The sequence below is a fragment of the Varroa jacobsoni genome, unplaced genomic scaffold (genome assembly GCF_002532875.2).
Source record: "Varroa jacobsoni isolate VJ856 unplaced genomic scaffold, vjacob_1.0 scaffold_405, whole genome shotgun sequence".
NCBI classification, from domain to species: domain Eukaryota; kingdom Metazoa; phylum Arthropoda; class Arachnida; order Mesostigmata; family Varroidae; genus Varroa; species Varroa jacobsoni.
The window spans coordinates 228,459-252,827 of record NW_019213307.1 but is presented as its reverse complement, the minus strand read 5'-3'; the positions used below and the strand labels follow the sequence as shown (position 1 = coordinate 252,827).

At 37.8% G+C, this 24,369-nt stretch overlaps 2 protein-coding genes across 2 annotated transcripts in view; both read right to left on the bottom strand.

Moving 5' to 3' along the window:
- The window catches only part of LOC111260162 (uncharacterized), a 21,145-nt gene extending 11,986 nt beyond the window's left edge, over window positions 1–9,159 (bottom strand). Inside the window, exons 1-3 of the mRNA XM_022832714.2 lie at window positions 8,376–9,159; window positions 7,847–8,020; window positions 89–263 (exon numbers count right to left, since the gene is read on the bottom strand). Coding sequence (XP_022688449.1) covers window positions 89–263; window positions 7,847–7,886 — 215 coding nt within the window. The 5' untranslated portion in view covers window positions 7,887–8,020; window positions 8,376–9,159. The remainder of the gene's footprint in view (window positions 1–88; window positions 264–7,846; window positions 8,021–8,375) is intronic.
- Window positions 9,160–12,440: 3,281 nt separating this feature from the next.
- LOC111260161 (uncharacterized) lies at window positions 12,441–23,573 on the bottom strand. Its single transcript, XM_086968184.1, has 12 exons — window positions 23,356–23,573; window positions 22,119–22,297; window positions 21,200–21,321; window positions 20,294–20,480; window positions 19,935–20,045; window positions 18,266–18,618; window positions 17,633–17,714; window positions 17,277–17,397; window positions 15,817–15,971; window positions 14,726–14,884; window positions 14,399–14,482; window positions 12,441–12,947 (listed from the first exon to the last, which is right to left on the bottom strand). The coding sequence occupies exons 2-12, from the start codon at window positions 22,221–22,223 to the stop codon at window positions 12,837–12,839; spliced, it is 1,590 nt and encodes a 529-aa protein (XP_086824310.1). The 5' UTR covers window positions 22,224–22,297; window positions 23,356–23,573; the 3' UTR covers window positions 12,441–12,836.
- Window positions 23,574–24,369: the final 796 nt, after the last annotated feature.

Sequence of the window (24,369 nt, the reverse complement as noted above, 5' to 3'; positions counted from 1 at the left end):
GACCCTCCAGTATTCTGCCCAGAGTTATCTTTTTTTGTTTTTAATGAAGCATAAAAAGCACCTAGTGGAGTAAGGATAGAGTACTCACATATTCTTCAAGTGCTCAGATGAAGTTCGATCACTGAAGTCCCTACAACACTTGGGATTTATTGTTGGTCCACAACAGAACACTCTTATTCCAGGGACGGTTGGGCATTTGAATCCTTGTAGTATTTTACCAGTGTTGTCTGTGTAGTCAGGGCAGGATGGGCCGTCGTTTAGCACTGCAATAGTATCAAGTAAAAAAGGATTAACCATTGTATCCATGTGCTACCTTAGGCATACAAATCTACGCACTTTCTAGAAAACGATTCACTTGCAACTGAGGATCAGAGCAGGAATGAACGCTTTTGGCATGTTTTCATGTCATGTCTCAAAGATTTGATAAAACTGGGTCTAGTATATGTTAGATAATTTTACAACAATTACGTGATCAGAAGTAAATGCCAAAGAAAAGCTGCCTTATACAGCCACCAAATATGCGTTAGAAACAAACTAATATGCTTTACGTTTTCAAAAGCGAACTTGGATCAAATTCTCCAGTTAGTTAGTTTATACGAAAACGAAAATGCTCCATTACCCAAACAGTTTTGACAGAATAAACTACAAGAAAAAATGGGTTAGAGTGCAACGTTGAATCATTAGTTTTTGTTGCACACGAGACTTAGAAAAGGAAGGAAATGCGTATAATATAAAAAATGTAAACATTTTTTTGAATACACTCGAATACAGCCGTTTGATACACAACAAAAAAAGAAAATATCAACAAAATTTTTTGTTCAACAAAAATTGTATTTTTAACCAATTTCGGTGGCTATCAGACACCTGCATGTGTAACAATAATTATCGGTATATAAGCACTGTGTTCAGCCCACTATGATACCGCTTATCTATACAGTGTGCCTCAAGGCCAAAGTTAATACATATACAGCAGTTTATAAACTTTACTTGCTTAGCCCCGCTTACAGCTGACAAAAGCCATCAATCGGTTCCATCACTGATTCCAGATTCACATCATTTTCGCTATTACAAACAATTGACAAGGCGGCAACAACAACGATTTTTTATATGAATAAGAAATATCTTACTATTGCCCATTATAGAGTTACACCCGTTTACTGACTGTTAAATTCTAAAACATCCTAAATAGCTATTCAATTTAATTTGTTCAAAATATATGGGAAGTTTGAAAATTTACGTATGGAAGTTAAACCGAAGCTTAGCCCTTGGACTTCGAAAGTAACCTTCTAAGCAGCATTTCCTTAAAAATAGTTAAACCCTGAAGCATTGCCAGCACTCTAAAACAAGCTATTGTGTTTCTCTTTTCTGTTTTCAAATGCACCTATAACCTAAATATGTGTTTACACGAAAAAGGGTGTTTCACAGAGGTTACCCTTAAACGTGCCTTTAAACCCAGTTAGTCCTCGTCGAATCGCATAATTTATTGTATATTTTAAAGCTCTTTTTTTTAAGTTTTAACTGTCTTGATTCGGATGTTATGCGCAATTGTTTTCAAAAGCTTCTTTTGAACCATCGGTCTTTTTCATCATCAAATTTTACATAAAATTAATGAGCGCTTCTTCGCAGAAAAAAAAACACACTTGTTTTGTTAGGCTCGAGTATGATGATTCTCGTTTTAAGTTCCCTCGAAGTTGAAAACGAAAACCACACTCAAATCTATAAACGGAAGTCGCTGATAAAAATTGAGTTTTTTGATTTTTGTATAGCAAGCCTTTAATAAGTGTCCAGTTTTAGATTTTTGTTTTAAAACCTAATTAGCTCAAAATACTTAACGATTTGTGTCGATTTAGACTCGTTTCGTCGTTTTCCCTTTTGTTTATCTCTTGCAACTGAAGCTTTACTTCTCTGACTCGCTTGGAGAAGGTATCACTTACACGCAGGATACACCAGGATGTTTTTAGGAAATACGTCTGTGCTGAGGGCTTACAATCGTTTGTTAATGAAGTAATCGTTTTATGGAGTAATCAGTTTAATTTATAGATTTGCAGGCATTTTGTGTCGAAAAGCATTTGTCTTTCTGTTTTCTTGATTAGGCAGCTCCAATGTTAATTGCAGCGAGTACGAAGTTTAAAAAACTTCTTTTGTTTCTCTTTCAACACATGTTTATTTAACAATATAGCTTCGCAATCTAATAAAACCTCACAGACGTTGGCCGCATGGTCGATGTGACCGTTCGCGTCGAACACATTTAAATACTTCGCTCAGTATTTGAGGAAAATGAGGGTAAATAGAAATCAGGAAAGAATAGGAAAATATGCATTTTCTACTTTTGCGAATTGCACGTGGACCGCAATAGACAAAGAGCTATTGTCACTGGTTTATGTCACTGCCGCTTTTAATCGCATAGTTGGTTAATTTTTGACTGTAATCAACCCGGCGTAATGGCGATCGCTTGGGTTGCAAAAAGACGCTTAAGTTATCAAAGCTGCAAATTACCCGCTGTTTCCAGAGCAGTTCAGTACAAATCAGCCCAGATTGCAGAGATGGACTTCTTACTTAGTGAATACGATTTTTAACGTTGTCGATAACTGGCAAAATGTGACAGAAACTACTTAAAAATAAAAGTAAAAAATAAAATGGACTAACGTCGTTGTAATTCAAGTGAGTTCTTAAAGTAGGCTCAAGCCTACATAAGTGTCTGGAAAGCGTTTTTAAGAGCACTTGTTTTTCCAATAAGAATTGCTTGTTTAAGCTGAACGTTTTAAGATAAGTAAGTTGTAGGCCAAACGAATTTTTACATTGTTTTGAATGCAAGAAGAGGCTAAATAATGAACAAACAGATTTAAGCTTGCGATCTTTGGAAGCTAATTTTGTTGACCTTAAAGCCCACTTATGATTATTAGTAGCATAATATATCTTCAGAATAGGCCAATGCCACTATTGGGATTTCACATCGCAGAAAAAAAAATTATCTTGAGTTTCTGGCTAAATATTCCTAGGGTTAACCATTGAAGCTTAATACATAAAATAATTCTAAATAAAAGTACTCATCGTTTCATTTGGATTCCTGCTGGAAATAATTTTTAGTTTGATGGATTTTTGGTGCAAATAGTCAAAGAAACAGCCCAACGTATACCCCGTCTGTGCTGAATAGGCTAAAAGAGATGCTTACTTGCTTAGAATTCTGGATTTTTCACTTTGGATATCCTGTTAGGGACAATGCCTTGAGATAGCAAAATTACGTAGACATAAATGACTTGGCTAATTATCGCATTTAACAGGTACTTTTAAGGTTAGAATATACCAAAAAGCACAAATTTGCAGTAAAAGATATATTTTTAACTAGGTTGGTGGGATTTCATTCAAAAAATAAGGCCCGGATCTTTTATAATTAACTGCACGACTCAGTTTTACGATTCTTCAGTTGGATCCTTTGACCGTTTATTTACCTACCAGAATAATTTTAACTGAAATTTATAGTTGCTGATAGAAGTTATAATTACGCAAACTTTTAGTAAAAACGATCAACATAATGCCAGCTAAAGTCGAAAATAATGTTTTTTTGGTTGAATAAATATTGTTATGAATTATTTAGAATTAAGAAGGGTGTCTGAACTTTTGCTCCTCATTTTCATCTTAGTTACAGAACAAGTTTAGCAGATCTGTAAAGTGCTACGGGCTTCCACGGTTTGCTATCAAAAATGGGCTTGGCCAAAAAATTAACAGACATAAAATATACTTACATTATATTCTAGTTTTGTGATGGCGACATCTAGTATAATCAAAATTTTCGGTATTATATTTATCACTGAACAGAACCTAACATTGTTGTTAAAAAGGTTTACATTACGCCTTAAAAGCGTCAGTTAATATGCCCGACTGGCCGATCCATTGATGTCGCGACATTTTTATTATTGTTGGAGGACAATATATATAGCAAGCAGATCTTTCCGAACGGGTTTAAATTGCGCTCGAATATATCTTCTCCTGATTCTGGAAAAAGATGACTTTAACCAATATATTACGTAAACAAACGTTCAAGCCAAAAAATAATGTACTTGCGGAAACGCGTACAACGTGAAAAAAGAAATTAGACGAGTATAATGTCATAGGCAAACATTCGCTATCCACATATCCCTATAACTCGAGATGTGGCCTATGTCATTTGGCTGAATTTTCGAGGTCACACACGTAACAGGAAAGCAATGCCAAAATCGTATTTGCCCTATTTCTATATTTGAAAAATTAATCGATATGTTTGTTAGAGTAAATCTGCTTAAGTATGATAGAATCGACAAATCGTATATTGTGGTGCTTGTCGAGAGTTTGGAAAAAATCCTAGCGAGCATTTTGTGTTTGACGCCACTTTTGCACTATCCCTTAGTTAAACTTCACAGGTGTTTCTGAGAATATATCTCTATATACCTTTGGCCTTAAGAGTTTTGCTTTATTCAAATTTAAAGCCTCAGAGTTCGGGTACCAATCCATATGCAAGCCTTGAATTACTCTTTACAAGACTTGATTATCTGCAATAATCCTACCACATGCATTAGCTTGACCAATAAAAACCTCTGGTACAACATCTGTGCAGCATTGAAGCTTCATACAACTTTTACTGGGTACAACTAATGATATCGTTACTCGAATATTTCGTGGAATAGCTTTCCCAATATATCTATTATGGGTTTTGAAGAAAAAGTAAAAATAAGCTTGGTACATTTAATAGTACCTTAGGTAAAATGACAGGTATTATATCCTTAAGACAATCAGGTTAAGACGGTCCAATCGTGATTTTTATTAGTCTAATCATAGTTCACTATTTTTTATTTAGCGTTAATGAGCTCCTGTCTATAATAGTTATCTTCATCGAACTGGGCTTTGATATCTTCACGTGGACGTGCGCCCGATATTTTTTAGACTGAAACATGTGTTCTTAAGGCTAACTCAGAACCCGTTTCTAATGGGCCCCAATTAAGGAAACCGCTCAACAGTGCATCTTGGAGCCAGTTAAGAAACATCAGTCGGCGCGTGCATTAACTAAGTAAATCAGCTTTAGGATTATGGCTGTTTCTTTAATTTCACAGACCGCTAGCTTAAAATGTTTATTTCACAGTAAAGTAAATCATTTACGCGTTGTTTATTACTTTATATAATTTATAGGAGCACCGCACCATCGCTACTAGATCCGATTCTTACTCTGGTTGACACAGTTGCAACTAGTGACGCGTATGCACAGTATTTGTACCACGAATACCTGCTAGCCTAATCTACTAAGTCATTCGGGAACAAGGATAAAGAATTATCTATAAGGAGCGAGTCGCCAGTTTCAATGTCGCGGTGTCGTTAAAAACGTTTGCTTAAAGCAAAGCAAGTAAAGCGTATATTTCTGCTACCTTAACGGTACGTTACGGACAAAATTTTCCAAAGATGAGATAACCGCAGCATGTCGTTACGTGTGCTTAAGGCCTTAGTATCTTCTATAGGATAGTCTGCGATCAAACGTTCCATGCGACTTCAGTTCAGACAAACAGCTGAGGCCCCGCAAGCAAACAATTTAATTTAGCTTCTTGTCTCCACGATGGTTTGGAAGCTACCAAGTGCAATAAAGGTAAACCATTCCTTTAGTAGCGTTCTAACGACAGAGCCTAAAATTTGTGCAATCAACGTAATAAGCTTGCCAAGATTAGCATTAGAAAATTTTCAGTCCTATTATTGAAATTATGAAGTTAGTAATTAAGAATAAGCTGGTTTATTTAAAAAAAAAAAAGTTATCCTAATACTGTTGTACCTGCAGCTCTTATCCCTGTCCATATAGCATAGGCTGTTCCAACAGGAATCCCACTTGAAGTTGCAGAAAGGCAGTTAACACTTAATGCTCCAAAAAAAGTTACAGATAGTACTGGCATCAACCTTGTTAGACCTTCATGATATTTTGATGTAATGGTATAACGAGTACAGGTACAACGAATATACCTGCTGAAATAAGAGGAAACCAGCACATCGCATTACCCCTTTCTTCAATCTACTTAAGATGTTATCGCTACTATTGCACATATCCTTAACTAGCTGCTCTCACTCGTGGCAGTTATTGTCTTCAGTTCACCAGATACTTGTGAAGATTACTGAGGAGATTAAGTTCCTCATGTTCAAAACCATCTCGAGCTGACTCACATTGGACCTTTGCTGCCTGGTGATTCAAACGCCTGGCTTTGGAAAACTTTGTTTTCAGTTTACTCAATCAAGGATACGCTTACTCAAAACAGTTATTTGACTATTTAATTTAAATTAATTTAAATAGCAGCTAGATACATTATCCGTTTAATTTGGGTGTAATTCACGCGAGAAAAGTTTGAATGGCTTGCATTTGCTCTAGGCTTCCTTTCCCGAAAGGTCTTAATACTCACCAATAAACACGATTGCCTATTCGCCAATACGAGACTTCTAGTTTAGGAAGTTACCAAGACTGTTCTAAATTTAACTGAGAAGCGGAAATTTTAGATATTGATTTGGATTTTTACGACACCCAGTCGTTGAGAAATCAGACATGTCTGAAATTCTAGTCGCCATTAAATATTACGACATGTGATAAATAGGTTGCACGATATTATTCGTGAACTTTGCACCAAACTCTATCTGATGAACTCTTTTTGAGGTGAGCCACCTTCAATATAATTGTCGAAATTCCGTAGATAACGGAGCAAATTCTGACCTACTGACTGAAATGCGCCCAAGCTCGATTCGATTTATCGTATGTACGTTATAATGTGGTTGTCCTTAAGCGTAAGTACAAAGTATACGTGAGAGCTTTACGCAACCTAGAAATCAAAGAAGCTATACCCTTTACGTTCTGGGAAGAAGTTGTGGAGGCATACCTCGAACTAGACCGTACTCGAATAGAGTCAAAAAAAATTACGAATATACAAATATCTCTTTATCTTAGACAACAGCTAAATTGATTTTAGTTGTGTCGATAATTAATTTTAGAGGTTCGTTAAACTAAAACCGGAATCAATAGATGAGTTTCTTTCAAAATTGTATTTATACTACATTTATCCTAGGTGGGATAATTTTTTTTACCTCTAACAGTCTTGGTTATGGGATTTAGATTGGAAAACTGATGTCGTACAAAAGACGTCCACATTGGTTTCAAATAAAAACATATTTTCTAGTTTTGTTAATTTGTTTTTAGTTTTTCGTATAGTTCTCCTTTCACACCTGTGTTTAACACAGCTTCACGTTGCTCTCACTGTTAATACATCAAAATTAGAACACTTGAAAGGAGGGACCCTGGATTGTTGGCAAACGCAAAACAGCCTGTCCACTTATTCCTGACGATCGCTATTAACTAACAAAGTATCTTCTAATTTATGTAACGATGCTCAAAATAGCTCTTTTGAAAAGTAAAACTGTTTCATGAACGATTGGTTAGTAATTCTTCCTATAGCTTGCATTGAGCATTATACTGTGTTGTTGTGTAGGATGGAACAAAGCTCACTAGCAGATATGGTTAGGGAATTGGATGGCAATTCTACTTTAATTCAATTGAGGATCCTATCTCACAGCCCAAGAAACTAGCGTTACACTTTTCTATCTATGTTTTGACAAAATTGTTCAACAGAACATACTAAGCCAAAAGTTCGTTTATGAATAGTGATCGATTATTGGTACATTTATTGCATTCGGTATACCTTTCTCCCAGTTGAGCTTCATTGGAGCGCAAGATATGGTCACCTTTTACTGTCCTCAATATTCCATTTTGACTGAATATCTATGGCCAAATATCGGAGGCCGTATCAGTTCTGAAGTACTACGATGGTGGATTGTGGGAAATAATTTTCTGACGTACCTGGCATTTGAGGGGTGTACTGAAAGTATCGCACCTCCATGACGTATCGATGCTTCCGGGCTGCGCAGTGCCACCGATTTCTATTTCGCAGCTTCGATCAGCTGGCCGTTTAAAACAAGAAGATATTAACTCTGCTTGCATGACTCATTGAACCTGCGAAGGGTACAGCTCCAGCTTAAACAGGAAACATAGAAACACAGAACAATCAGGGGGAACGTCGTCAACGCGCACAGTGCAAAAAAAATGTCCATCCATGGTGTATTCTTTTTTCCTAGATATGAACCGTGTAATACCGGCTAGCTCCAAGGTTTCGCAGTGATGATGCAGCCGACTAGGCCATATTTGTCTAAAGAAAATGCAGCGTCTAAGTCAGCCGTTTCAACACAACCAAACGTCCTTTAGTTTAAAAGACATGCTTGCCTAGTAACAACATCGTACATGTGTGTATATATGGCATTGCCATGTTGGGAGTGCTTTATATATTAGTGAATTGCATCGTTTGATTGTGTGGAAATAAGAGATCGCTTACCTGCGATGATGTGGCAGAAAACAATTGTTTTCTATAAATGTTAAGTTTATCCACTGCACGTACACAACGCTAAATAGAATGCGTTTTGTTATTCATTCATTACTATGGCTGTTGTGTCTTCGACAAAAACATACACACACAGACGACATCGACCGTACACTTCACTTCACCGAGCAACTTTTTTTTGTTCCCTTTTCATCGACGGGACGCGAGGGCCCAACAGACGTACAGCAGGCTGGTGAGAGCTTGAAGCCAGTTTCCAGATTCTAATATCCGACTAACTGTATTCCAGAGCTACGAGTTAGGGTACTGAGATCACGGAGGCGCTCATGGGGAAGCCACGCAGTGCTCTTCTACTAAACGTCGTCGTAGTAATGGTATTCCTTTGCTTTAAGCAGAATAAAAATTGAGAAACGACAAACACTCAAATCCACAAAGACACATCCAGCACAAAGTACCAGCGATAGTAGGCGTAACTGTATTACCGCCAATAGTCTCGTATGTAACGTTACTACTAATGCTGGCCTACCGGTGCTAGTCCTCTGCTACTGAGTGAGCGGCTTTTGCTAGCCATCACCATCGATGCTGCTATCGGAGCCGAGTCTCTGACCAGCCGTCTCTTACTTGGAATGAGCATGCGCACAATATCACCCCTATTGGCGGCCTGCGCGCCTTGGATGGCTGGTTAGCTCCTATTTGCTTGCTAGGCTGGCTTTCTTCGTTCGCTGCAAGCCGCCGCTCTTCTTTGGCCAGCTGAAGCGGCCTGGTCTCGCTAGGAGCTCTCTCGTCCCGCGGCCTCTCGCTCCCGTGCTTTGCTGGCTCGGCTGTTCGGAGGCTCCGATTCAGCGAAAACGGACGGGCACCAACTCGCCTGAATCGGCCCACAAGCAAGCAGCCCAGTAAGTCGAAAGCGGCGCCAACGGAGGGAGATCGCAGTGGTTGCGGTTATCGTTGTATTCTTCCACAGAGACAGAGAGAGAAAATACTCTAAAGAGAAACAGAGAGTGGATGGCCGAGAATCAGGATCCCTGTGTCGCGCTGTGTACATGTGTATGTCGATGTGTGGGCGTTGGGATACAGCTGGAGGCCATACTGGTCCAGACGTGCTCAGTAAAAGATAGCAGAGTTTTAACGCATTCGCATACAGCAACTGTGTGAGACGAAAATGGAGAGAAGGAGAAATGCGGGGAGAGAGCCAGAAGCGAGCTCGAAAACAGGAGGTAGATATGGATACACGAAGAACAGTATTGCCCATTTGCATTCCCTTCTGTACTGATGCTGCCACGGACAGCTGTCGTAGGCGAAACCGCTATTATCTTTGCTGCTCCCTGCTAACACTCCGCCAATTGACTCGTGTGTCTCAGCCATGTCTTGCCCTTTTTGGAGCTTGATGCACTTACTCTGCCTGTCACATGTATGAGTGGCACACTGGCTATGCTCAGCAGGGATCGTCGGCGGTGCCTTCTGTGAACGTGCGTCTGGGTTATGGGATGACAAGTATATTAGAAGGGAACTAGAAAGGGGCACTCAGCGAGTAGAGCAAGTCTAAGAAAGTTTGAATGGCAACGAGAAAAACAGTACTAAACAGTAGTAAACTAATATGTTGATTCCGCTTTAGAGAGCGTCTAGAGTAGCCGCCACAGCGTCTCGAAGACACATTACAGCCACCAATAGGATTGCCTCTTTCCGTTCATCGTTGAAGATCATAATTGGACAAAGAAAGAACAGCTAAACGACATATTTGTTCCTTCGGAATGTTTTTAATAAGGACATGTTCGTCTGCTTCGTTAGAAATATGGCTAGCCTTGGCTGGTGGCTAAGGGCGGCCTCTAAATGTGGATAAGAAGAAAGACTTGAAGACGGGGCAGCGGTAGATTTGTTTCTTATTTCACATAAAACAGCATACATCTAAAGACCAGTATTTCGCAGCGCACTCAAATTAAACGTTTCATTTTTATATATAGTTATGGTTTCAAATTTATTAATCCCGCTCACTTTTTTTTAGCTTTATTACGCTATAAACAATTTCCCTGTCCTAGGGGAGTATCAACGAACGGGCAATGTAACGTTAGTTATGGGCACAATGCTATTATCATCTCTCTTAAGCAGAAGGTATTCAATTCTGAACTCCACTGGTATTGATTTTATTTCTGAGTGTTTTATATCTGAGAAAATATCAAGTCAGAATTTCGCGGATTTTTACGAGATCTCGGGTTTTTGTCCACACGAAGTTTATCGCTACTTCGCTTTTAATAAAATTGCTTTTTTAACGCACTTGTCGCTTATTATGTAAATACGTTTTGATATTAAAAAAAAAACATGAGTATTGTTCACGCATCAATTTACCGTAACCTTTTGCGAACGGATTTTGGAGCATCCATTTAACTATAGAAAGGTCGAATTATATGATCCAGTGAAAAAAGTGTCTTTAACTAATATTTTTCCAAAAATAAAAAATTGCAGTGAATTCATTTAGGCCGCATTGTAGAAACATATTTGACGAATATAGCGGTACAATTCTTTTCCTTTCCGTGGCACCGGTTACTTTCAACGTGGACATTACATACAGCTTGTTCCATATGGCCCCACCCTTTTCCATGTCAATAGTGATTTAAAAAAGTTATTATTCTAATTATTATCGATATAAAAGTTATACTTCACTGCATTTATCAATTTTGTGCTGACGCGCTTACAAAGCCTTTCCTTGTTAAATATATCTGCATTCATCAACTTCTATGAGTTATATTTGAAAATTATATACATGCAACTATGTTATCAGTGTTATTAAAAATATGAAAATTTCAAACTCAAATATTTATCCCTACGACGTAGTCAAATTAAAATTACTCGCCGGACCTTATTTTAGAAAACGAGATGATTACTCACTGCGGTTCCCAAAAGCTAAATATAAATTAAGGCTTAGGCCAGGGGAAGTTCAAGTATGAACATCTTTAAATGAAAGCTTTCTAAAATAAGTCTCTAGCAGGACGACAGTAACATAAGAAAAAATTGTTTGTACGGTAAGAGAAAGATTAAGGTAAGGATTTCTCGTAAGAAAAAAAACCGACAGATAGTTGCAGTTTTATTTACGGAAAGAAACCAATTATTTATTTATTGATATTTGGAGATATATATTTGACAAGAATTAATCATTCCTATAGCGCTTATATTTGAAGAACATTCCAGTGTGAATTATCTTCATTTAAACAGTTTATCAAGATCACATTTAAGGACCAAAGAGCTTAACTCATGCATGCTCATGAAGCTGGAAATGGAATTGTTTCCAAAGCGACTGAAGTTCGAATTGAAGGTTATCCGTATCTGAACGCTACTAGATGTTTGTCTAAAGTGCCTAGAATATGAGTGCAAAAAAATAAATTATCTTTAAAAAATCTAGAGATCTTCAGTTTCTCAATAGGTTTGAGTTTAAGCTTCGATTAGTGTTTACGGTGCTGGATGATGCGTAAATTTGACATGTCCGTCTGTTCCTATTCGCGCTAGCTGAGTCTCTATCGATAAAATTAATATTTGAAGTGGCCGATGGCTACAATTGGGATCAGCTACGTGTCGCTAAGGTACCGTCTATAGACTCAGAATATGAAGGGGCAAAACTTGTTTGTGTCACTGATGTCACACAAACCTAAATATCAAGAATTATTCATATAGAAGCAAAAGGGATACCCTAAAATCATATAGAAAAAAAAAAAGTACACCGGTACTCACGGCGCGCTAAATGGACGCCTTTAGTATCGACCTCAGTAATACAAAAAGCAATACGTGACCCCTATAAGAGATGCCCCTATAGTAAATCTAAGAGGCTTATTCTATTTGTCGACAAAACTCGAGCTTTCTACTTGAAAATATACTGCCAATTAAAATGTAGATTGAAGCGACCTAAGGTAAATCATTTGTTTATGGGTTGAGTAGAGAAGAAGATAAATTTATGTTAAGCTTTAACTACACTGTGAAGACACGTAATGCATTTACTATGCCCGAAGAACCTAAGCGTTAGGGTTCGCAAACATGGGTATACAAGCACGATATGTAAAATGAAGTCGCATAGTATACAAACTCACACAGATATTTATTCTTTATCTATCTTTTTTTTATGGCTATACAGTTTATTCCCTGAACTGACATAACACCTAGGGCACAGGTACATCATACAAGTAATAAAATGAAATGTCTGCCGACTGCTAAAATTATACGTCTTCTAACTTTGTCACATCGCAATCACTCCATAATTATTTGAAGAAGAGTTGTGATCCAATATAGCATAAATTTTAACTTATTAGCAGTAACTTGAGCAACTTTATTATCGGACTATTTCATGAATCGTGTAGGTTGAACGTGCCGGTCTGGCTAAGGCGAAGATGGTCATAAACACTGTGACTTTCAGCATAGTTTAAGTCAACATTGATATAGTGATATGACGTAAAGTTAGGCTGGAAAGTATCATGACTAATGAGGTTGATGTTGGCAGCTCCTCCAAAGAAAGATCGCTTGCGAGATGGCTGCAGCTGTAGTTGAATTTGAGCTTCGCGAACGTCTGATCCTTTCATCATGATTGTTCTGTTTAGTCACAAAGTAGAAGAAAACCGACATTGTTATTAATGTTGTGCGTACATATATATAGTTAACGTCAAAAACAAATTGAATGCAATCTAACATCAATTACGTTTTGGTTTTTAACATGTATTTGCCGAGCCTTACTTTTCTGTAAAAAAAATTTCTTATCTGGCCAAATTTTGTTTACGGAATTGATAAATAAAATTTATCTTCTCGTTCTATTCGGAGCCATATATTGTATGCGCGAAGCTTACTTGCTTTATAGATAAGGATCTCTCATTTTATACACAAAGAGACTTTGTTTAAAGATTTCAAACCAGCTACTTTCCGATTAGCTGAAATCTGCTAATCCTGAGTTCTGGTGACCCTTTCATAAAACACGTGCAAGAGGAAAAGTTTTCTTTCGGAGTAAAAGTCCTTTTGTCTAGACATTGTCAAGAATATTTTTGTTGGTAATAAACACGGGCTGCTAATACAGGTTCCTATATGTCAGCATGCAACAACGCAGCCGGTGACGAAATACGCCGATGCTCTGGCAAATCAAATTCAATAGCATTTTATAAATCTTACCATAAACATCGAAATTAAACACGACTAGTATTTGGATATTACACTATTGTTATCAACATAACTAAAGCATAAAGTCATCTCCTAGTCCTTATAGCGGGCCCATAAACAGCTATAAAATCAACTGGTTTTCGTAGCACGCGGATGGATGAACGTCCACTCGATACGCCGGTATCGAAAAGGCAACTGTGTGGTTTGTACTTTGAGAACGATGCGATTCTAAAGCTGAGACCAAAAGGAACTTGAGACCCAAAGCATATATATATCTATAAAATCCTGAGGTAAGAAACAACCTCTAATTTGAATAAATCTCTTCAAGTCGTGATCCGACAGCGCAGATCCAAATGTGGACAAATATATACATAAATTAGAAGATCGTTGACCTATCAAGCCCGTGAAGTAACCATTTTAAATACTGTTACAACATTTTTACATTATAGTAGGCATATATGTTGCATATTGGATAAGTTTGAGGCTGGATGGTCAAATATTCAGCGATATTTTAAAAGATGTCAACATGTTGACACTTGAAGAAGTATTGCTTGCTTACTTGAATTAGTTTAACAATAAGCTTTCTAATTGGCGAAAAAGATTCGTCAGTTAATCGAAATCAGGGATCAATCAATCGATGTGAAGCAACGTTCTCTATATTTCTTTTTAATTCAGGAAATAAAGTCAATTTATATTTGAATTTTCTCTATTAACTATGTGTTTGACTTACGAAACAAACACCAGCTATGCAGAAATTCATAACAGATACGTTTCTTCACTAAGTGTATAAATTCTTGTTTTTGTTCTATGACAATTGTCATAAACAGACACACTTTGGACTCAAGGTCTCTCCATATACAGCCTCGTTACTACATTTTCCTTCGAACGTGCAGTACCTGGACTTGTTTCTCACGTCTTTCAAGCTCTCCTTCCCAGGAAGCTAGGAAGGACTTTACTTGCTCTTGCTTAGCAGCAAATGCCTAAAATAGACAAAAAACATTAGTTGAAGCAAATTATCAATTAGTTGAATTTAAGCTAGATAGGTAACCAATGTTAATGTACTAGTCATATATATATATATATATATATAAGTGTATATATACATTTGAATGCTAAGTGCCAGCATAACATAGTATCTCGCAATTGGTTTCGTTCGAAACGTTTGTTTGAGCCAGTCTATTATTGATTTAAAGCATGTTATCCTATTAATTTGTTGTATTAACTTGTTGAACAGTCTGAGTGCTTGTCTTGTCAGCAATAACTTGCGTAGCGAAGGACCGGTGCTCTCGCAGGAGCAGATGTCGGAAATCTTCTTGTTCATCGGTGAAGGAACGAAGTTCTTTACGTAGGCGAGCGAGTTCCGCACGAGTCCCATCGTTGGCCTATATGGACACATTCAGCACACTTATCATGTGGTACTGGAAAGTTACAATCATAGTACCATATCTTCGTAGCGTCGACTATAATGTAGGTAATGCTATATTTAAAAACTGCTTTTATGATGAATTTACAGTGTTAAGAGACGTGTATGGGACATTATTATAAATACTACTATCGAGGTGCTGTCCCCCCAATGCACAACAAGACACCTTAAAAATATCCTTTTATGTTTCGAGTTTTATGTCCGGCACCGCTGTTAAGCTTTCTGTCAGACGGCTGGCTACCAATACGAAACGAACCGTGGATTCGAACCTAGATCACACCGTGTTCCTAACCTTAACTATATCTAAGCATAAGTGCTCTAATTTAGGCAAAGCCTAGTACAGCCAATGATTGTACTGGCTTTATCCTAGCCTTTGTTGTCACGACGACAAGTAAACATTTCGTCTCATAATCTTCGTTCAGTAGATAAAATAGTAATAAGAAGAAAAACAGTAATAATAATTTAAAAATGAGCATCATCATGAATAGCATTGTTTTGCAGAGGAGTCATCGACCTGAAGAGCAAAGTAACTATTGGGAGGCCTACTCCAGGCTATCAGGTTTGCAGCCAGTAAAGTTAATTAGGTGCATGTCATAATTCAAATCCACCAAAATTATCGACAAGCACTTGTTTATGTATATATATGTTTACTTTTCCTGCCGCTGCGGTTCTATACCGTTTTTTTAGACACTAGTAGGGGGTAAGCACTAATCAACTCAAAACTGAGGATAAATTTTAAGAGTGTGTGATACCTAAAATACCGCCCGTCTCTTAGCAACTACTAAACTAGATACAATTATTGTTTTGTAAATATAGCGTGCGCGCCGGAATTGTTTTCAACTTTTTAATTCATATTGAGCACAAATGTGCTCTGAGTGTTTGATATCTTACCTCCGAAACATTCTCTGCAATAGTACGAAAGTGCTGTATTAGGTCATCAATTGTCGTAGCTCCGGCTAGCCGTTTCTCCATTAGTTGCAAACGGCGTTCGAGTTTTTCGCAGAAGTCCGACATCAGTGAGTGCTGAAGACCTTCCATAACGGCGACTGAAGACGCAGACGAATGTACTGATATCAAATTATGAGACATAAACTCGCTTTTCGTTTCCAAGAAATAGTTCGGTTATACACGATATCAAGAACTTTCCACTTTATAAATGTATTGCTGATGACTTTTTGGTAGAATTTATTTAAATCGAATAGTGACGAGCATGCGCATCGGTGTTAGTGTACTATATTGATCACTGTTAAAATTTTAATAAGATAAACTAAAACGGTATACTTATTTTCAGATTAACTTAAAAAATAATGTTGGTATTGCTAAGGCGGCATTGCGGATGCGGGCGAGGCCAAAGTTACTTTCGAGAAATCCTTTCAGGGACCTTTTCAGAAAATCATACTAGTCACAATTGTTGCCACACTGAGGAGAGATGAGGTGCAGGAAATCGAAATGGAAGATGAACTACAGTTGAGATCACAAAACAATTTAGTCGTTCCGGCGTCAGGCACTTCTGAGAGAAACCTAAAGTAGTCTCTCATTGGAAGGTAAAGGGAAATCACTGCTAGATTACGTGCCTACATAGATCAAATATTCGATATGAGACGTTGCAAATAAACGGGCTCAGAGAAACTCTAACCATATAACTTATCATACTATCTGCAAAAAAATAAGGAGCAATAAAGGCACTGTCTTTTTTACAACTGTGATGTGGCAGCGCAACGACCTACTTGTTGACTAGAGAACAATCGGCTGTTCGCCTCATGATGTTTGCTCTCAGGTTTGATAAAAGTGATAATTTTCTTTCGGACAGTATAATTGATTAAGGAATATTCAGTGCTGGTGGAGTCTACCGATACGCCTCTTCTGTGTTATTGTAGGTGCATTCTAAGATAACTCTCTACAGGTTCCTCGAAAAATTGTTTTTGTACATTGCTATTCTTAACATAAAATGTAGAAAGATGTTATAGGAGACTAGGTTAGAGAGCTACAAACACCATTTTAAATCAAGTAGAATAAGAGGCTGGCTTTTACGTGCTTCCGGAATTTCTGTGGCGCTCAAAGGACAAGGTTTCCGTCTTATCATTCTGTTTAGATCTTCGTCACATGTTATAGTCGTATTAAATGAGAAGCTTTAGCGAACTAATTGAAATGGTCTTTTAACATATATGATTTTTTTACAGGACCAAAATATGACGCAACGATCCCAGAAGCTTTTACAATTCTCTTTTACCTTAGTAAACTAAGGAACTTTAAAACAGGTATTTACACATGAGCTAGTTTTCAGTGTTTAATTAGTCATAATCCGCGAATGAACGTACGCAACAGTATGTCCGTTAATAACATTGACCTACCGATAGACTGAATTCGTGTCGTTATATCCCTAAGGGCGCGACCCTGGTCGAATGCCTTCATTACCTGTTGTAAGCAAGCACCGTCATCGTTATCCTCAATACGGAAACAATCCAGCGACAGCTGTATTAAAAGGAAGCTCGAATAAAATAACTAAAAAAGTCACCAACGACTAAAATGCATTGTACAATATAGTACGGAGCATAGATAGATGCTTGATAGGCTGTTTGATTCCTCTTAACAGTAAGCGAATGCTTGGATAGACCATTCTCATAAGGATACGTACGTTAACATAATTTAGTTAAAAAAATTGATCAACAATTAAAAGGAATTAGAATGCAATAAGCTTATATCGTACCTGGTCTATTTCTTGCTGTTTAGTACGCTCCACTAGCATGAGTTCCTGTTCGTGTTCGGTACGCATCTTCTGCACAACCAATCTGAAACGTGCAGCATTTGAACATAATGCAATCTTCCCTTGATTGTAAAACGGCAAGGCCTGCTAGTTAAAATCGCATTACACTTGCAGTAAGCGTGTAGCAGAAAGGTGGACGTGCACATAGTTTTAGTTCGTTGATGAAAGGAACATTAGATTGTTATGGTGATATCCTTCGAAGAGCGTTAATAGCAAATTATTGATGGATTTGAGTTGTTTGTGGAGAAAAAGCGAGAAACAAAGAAAAACTGACAATGAATATGGTCATCAAACATATCGTAATATCACAGTTTTGTAAAGCACCGCAAGCTGATTAAAAAGTTTGAAGGAAATTTCCACTAAACCATTGTCAGATTTTTTCCACTAGAAGGAAAAGTCGTGTTAAATGCAAGTTTTTCACTTTGCCTCTTTCATCTAGACGAAGTTGAAAGGGATACGTCTATTAGAAGACGATTTTTGAGAATGCTCATGAGCCGCTTTGTTTCCGGTTCAGCGATACTCCCAAACAAAAACATTCATAATAACAGATTTCCATGAGGTACAAGTATATCACACCCATTGACCCGATTAATTCTGTCCACCATTGCTTCGTAGCGGGTTTTAAGCTCAGCTTCAAAGTCTTCCCTCCTTTGAGCTTCTTTTATGCGATCTTGCTCTTCCTTGGCCAATCGCTTTTCTTCTTGTAGACGTCGTTCCTCTCTATCTTGACACTTTTTCTTCTGGATCTGAGAAAACTCGTTCCTAACAGATTCGAAAAATAGATCTTGAGCCTGTCGAATATTTTGCAATTTCTCCTCGATTTTGCTTTGCCATTCGGAAATTTTCGATTCTTGAGCTTCGCTACGTTCATTGTCCTTTTGTTCCAGCATTGATTCCTTCTTTTCAAGTTCATCTTTGAGTTTTTCAATCTGAAAGCAACATCCGAGGAATTAGGTTGGATGACCCTGTCCAACGGTTGACCATTCCTTGTCTGAATTTGTAGATTGACATTCTGACATATAACTGCAATATGTTACTCGGATTTGTAAAATCAATGCTAGTACTAAGACTGACTGTTATTTTGTTAAAACACAAATACTTTCAATTCGTTTTTAGTACTTCATTGTTTGTTTGCTTTAACACACACACAATTCGAACATGCCCCCTTCGTAATCTTTAAGTCCGTGGAAACTTTTGTTGAACGAAATTTTATGTGGTGTTCAGGCTCCAAAAATGTAGTTTCCAGGGTACAAATATGTAGTTTCGATATGTTGCATTTTTTGATCAGGTCAAACAAGACAGAATATGTGTGACTTAGTAACTGAAAGGATGGCTGAAAAGTATTTTGCGAAACTAAATAATGGCATTTTCCCATTCTACCATCTCAAATTGGCACTTTTGAGCAAGGAAGAGGGCTGACAAACAATTCGTGAATAGGGCGAGGAGATGAAGTGGAGCCATATGACTATTGTCAAGTATCTTAAATCCAGGGAATTGACTTTAAAATGAGGAGCCTAGGTGCCTTATAACTGAGTCAACATCATAAAGAGAAACGGCTTCCCATCGACTATCAAGATCTCGTCTCGTACTGAAAAACGCGCAGTTGCAATAACAGGCTTCTGCACAGAATTGTGTCGCGAAGCGCGATGTGTCCACGTTGAGGTAAAGCAGAGAATCGCAGCCTTCAGCTTCTAGAGAAATGTTTAAGTCCACAGTTAAGCCGTATCAAGGAAAACGATGATTTGCGTTCAGTGGAACTTGAAGTCTTATGTAGTGAAAAATGTTTGACAACGATATAATAGTCAAGAATGATCCGTATATGGCTAGCTGTGTCAAGTGAACATAGCTATTTGAATTGAAAAATGCTGCTACGCACGGCAAAGTTATCTTCCTCCACAACAATGCCAGGCTGCACGACGCAAAAGTTTGCAAAAACCATTCTAGGAGAGTTTTAGAAAAAGATTCTTTTGCACCCTCTGTATCCGTCATACCTTTCTCTGAGGAATTACCAGCTTTTTACATCACTAATTAACAATGAAGAGGATCTTAAAATCGCTCTGAACAAGTTCTTCAACGCAGAACCTAAACATTCCTAGCGAGACGTAATACATAAATTGGTCGTTATACGTAACGTTTTGGCCTAACGCTAATATCTTCATTTGTGATAGCTACGTAAGTGTAGTTCTGTATAATCTTCCTCAAATACTTTATCGTATTTTCATATCATGACTGCATTACAACATACCTCCAATTCATACTGTTTAATTAAATCATCCACATCAGTGCGAGTATGTCGGGCTTCTGTTGACCTTGTTATGGCTAAGTTTAAATTGCCATTAGCATAAGTATCCTGCTCCTGTAAGGATGAAGTTTAGAGCAAAAATCAATAAAATATACATTGTTTCTTAATAAACGTTTGTCAGTTAACCTTTAGAGGCTTGATTTCATATAATCAGTATGTGAGTTTAATTGTTTCAAGACACGTGGCTGGTAACAAAATGATTAATTATAATCTAGTAATTATACTGTGAACGTCTGTGTCTGAAAGCAATGAGTCCTCGAGATTTAGCATCAACGATTAGCCTTTTTTGCACGTATGCTCACCTTCGACGAGTACGTCCGACTTCTATCGTCAACATCGTCAGTTGACGCTGCCATCTGGAGATCTGCTACAGACACTTTTTTTATATCTATTTCCGCAAGACTGTCTACGTCAAGTAGGGAGCTCTTGGGAATCGTAGAACGCTCCCTTACGGAAGCAGCTGGTACTAAGGGTCTTTCCTGCGGCGGGCTGCTCATAAATAGCATATTAAAACCAGATCGAGTATTTAAACCTCGTTTCGATAATCTAGCCCAGTAACAGCTAACACTTAGTAATAGGTAGTTAAAATATTGAAAGTAGTGCACACTTGGAGGTAATAATTAATTCATAAAACAAATTTGGATAGGTGGAAACTATAAAGGCAAGGAAAATAATGTTCTATCTATTCATCCTACACCATTATTGCGGTCTCTCACAAGCTCTATTATTGCGTGTGCTTTATTGCCAAAAGGAAGTGTAAATGAAATTAGTAGTTAAAAGGAACAAAATTTTCAAAAGAACGTTTTTTCCGTCATCGAGAAATTTGTTAATCCGTTTAATTATTCACAGAATAGAGTCTATTTTAACTGTTAGAGCGCGTGTTATGTAGTATTTAAAAATACGAACAGTATCTCCTTCGCCCCGGCTAAACCCTCTTCGATTCAGGAAAGATACAACACAGGGGTTACATATTATTATAATATAAACCTAACCCTGCGATTGATTCGACAATAATAAACTAGCGGATCGTGATTAATTTCTATATGTTTCGTGTTTTACGGCCGATATGGCCAGACGGCTGGCTCGCAGCATGAAACGAACCGTGTGTCTATGACCAGGTTAGAAGCTAGACCACAACATGTCCCCAAGATTTGCAGGCAAGTACGTTACCTACTAGGCTACCACGGAGACTATCGTAGTTAAGCTACCTTGCCACTGGCTGTTTAGATTCTTTTTGTTTGTCTTTTTCGGCAGATGGTATCGGTGTAGCTGATGGACAATTGCCCCCTTCTGACAACTCGTCGGAGTCTTCCGAATCTGTTGATATGTGCTGTAAGCGAATTCGGGAAACAGTGAAGTCTCTTGTCAGTCTTCCTTCTTACAAATCTATCTAGGCATCTCAATATTAATAATATCCTGTAACAATAGTAATCATCATCATTACAATTTTCATCGTTACATTGAGGAAATTAGCACGCATTTCGGTTATTCAAGCTATGTTTAGCTGCCTGTTACGTTGAAGTTAAGCAATTTCTTAGAACCATTGTGCTGGTTCACTTTCTTCTTAACATTCAAGTGAAAACCTCGAAAAATACTGAGAATTTTTACCTCATTTGAAAACGTAAAGCACAATTTAAAAATTATTTATGTGACGTTATTTGAAAAACAATTTCATCTATTTTCTTAATTAAAACAAAAACAGATTTTGTAGAGCGAATATTAACACCTCTCAATCCTGAACTGAGCCTACAATAAGCGTCGTTGAACTTACGATGAGCGAAAAAATTAGCCATTGTTACAGATTGCCGGAAATTGCGTGCACAGCTGTTATCGCTGCGTTTAAATAAAGATTTTCAGTTTCACATCCGGTACTAGCCAGTAAGTACTACTTCAAACGACTGGGCCCTAGACTAGCTCTGGTGTCTTTAATAGACCACCATAATACCGCTGCACAATTATAAAAAACACTGTATTCCGAACTTTTTGAACTTCGCTGCTCCGGCTCGAGAAGTCGGCGCAGTAGTATTTACGGTTCTAAAATCGGTTATCTCATCTAGAAAAGTTGCACCGGAGCTCTACTATTGCCAACCTGCATGAAATATAAAGGCATAACTGCCTATAAATTACCTTATGTGAGGGAGAGGTTGCAGGTTTCGTTGCCTCGGATGTTGTAAGCTGTTTTGTAAAAGGAGCGTATACCTTCGGCTCAAACGTCGCTTTTCTAGCCTTCATTCGAAAAAGAATGGCATCCAACGGGTCGACTGCATTTCCTTCAGCTTCTGATGAATTTAGTGTAGAATCTGCGGCTTATATTAAAATAAGGTCAAGGCTACAATCAGTTAAAACTCCAAATCAAACAAAAGTGAAGTCCATTTAAGAAGTTGCATAATAATGTAGCTATATAGAATTCAAAATTCCCCTCTATTTAAAACCAGAAAAGAGGTGTAGCAATAAATGTCGTACTGTACGCGTAGTTGTATCGTTAGTATTAGGAGTGCTAAAATTGCATTACGGTGAAAGCTTTGAACCACACTTGAATTTCCGCTTTCTACACGATTACGGCCTATGTATAGGAACTACTTAACTTTTCTAATGCACAAAACATTCTTATGGGGTAGTAATTTTATTAGGTGTATAATCACGTTCGGTGAGAAACTTCAAATTGCCACCTACTATAGTAACCTCACACTTAAAAACTAATCCCAATTCTGATTGTCTTGTAGTGAACCCTACCCAAGACGTCAACGCGCTTAAGTATCGTGAAAATGCAAACATTATCAGGTATACTGTTACTTGACAAAGCTTAGGTTTTTTTTTTTTTGCAGGAACACCGCGAGGAAGTCTCCTACAAATACAATTCGTTAGAAGAACAATTTGAGTAGCACAGAAAATAACATTTAACTGATAAAACGCCCAAATATTGGTTACCCTACAAATGGCTAGGCTATCTGTAACAGGAGCTGGTACATGTTTCAAATCATTATGTTCTGATAAGGGAATACTGCTTTTAAATGTGTTCTTGAGGTACATGCCGAACGAAGATTAGGCGTACTTCTTCCACCGATCGCATTTCAAAAAGTCGAAGCGCGTAAATCAGTTGTGCATTTTTTTAATTTTATTATACGTCGGTTAACTTGTAAACAAGTTGGACTTCTTAAATGCAAACACGATATTATATAGGCTGAAGTTAATGAAAACCGAATGCTTTATTTGTACTGGCAGTGGTCCACTTCATCGTAGGGATCTAGAGTGCAGCTGCGTGACTCAGCGCAGTGTGTGTCTGTTGATGTGATGTTTTGTGCTCATTTAATATAAACTAGTTTATCTGATAAGAAAATTGGACAAAGTATGATGCTTTACTCACTCTCAGTTCTCTGTTCTGTAGATTTCACACTGGGTCGTCTTTTCTGTACTGGAACGCCCTGCGACGTAGCTGGGTGCCTTGCTTTCAGTCTGGAAGAAGCTCCACTCCCAAAGAGAGCATCTAAGAAGCTATTGCCACTATTAGCCGCTCTTGAAACAGTTGCTGGGTTCGGTTCTATTCCAGAATCCCTGTAAAGTAAATAATATCCCTGTATAGTAAATAATAAGTAGATCGCAATCGACTTCTACAGGCCGACTGAGTTCGAACATAATTCAACAAACAATTCCAGAGAGGTAATTGATTTGTGACAACATCACCTAGCTCATAAAAACCATTGCACCTTTTTGATACTGGTTTATCATCGTCAAACAGAGAAATAATCGGCTTTTGTTTAAACGAAGTTGTGCTTGGCGACGCAGAGGTTGTGATCACTTCAGCCGGCTGAGATCGCTTTGATGCTGTCTTGCTTCTATCTTCTTCAATGGCGTGTTTAAGAAGATCGTCCAGTTCGTTATCAAAATCTAAAAAGAGTAGGGTGACGGAAAACACGACGATATCTTAGTCATATGCATCAATTAACAACTGTAATACCAAATAACGCCGGTTCAATAGCTATATGTAAAAGCTGTTATAAGTCTATCACTGTTGGACCGGAACAATCGTCATAAACAGTGCAAAGACCCTACAGTTAAAGAACACAAAACAATGCCAATAAAATACGATTGAGAGAAAATAAATACGAGAGAAAAACTTGACGCAAACGAGCTACTAAGGAGTCATGCTCAAATCGGACGAAGCTTCGGCAACATAATGTTTGCCATAATGGACGTGAATTTACCCGCTGATCCTAGTTCTAGGTAAAAGCCGAGTTCCTTTTAGCACAAAAGAATGAACTCGTCGTAGTGAACAACGTCACGGTGCGTCATTTTTAGAAATCGAACAGAAGCGAGTTTTTTCGTGTTGGACGGATCCCCAGCAAAACTGAGTACTTCAATTTTTTGCTCGAATTCTTGC

Excerpts from the sequence above, each read along its gene's own strand:
- LOC111260161 (XM_086968184.1), bottom strand. The coding sequence starts at position 22,223 with ATGAAGGCTAGAAAAGCGACGTTTGAGCCGAAGGTATACGCTCCTTTT. Across the intron at positions 17,398-17,632 it reads AACAGCAAGAAATAGACCAG|CTGTCGCTGGATTGTTTCCG; the intron begins GTACGATATAAG and ends CTTTTAATACAG. Across the intron at positions 15,972-17,276 it reads GACACGAATTCAGTCTATCG|TCGCCGTTATGGAAGGTCTT; the intron begins GTAGGTCAATGT and ends CTGCGTCTTCAG.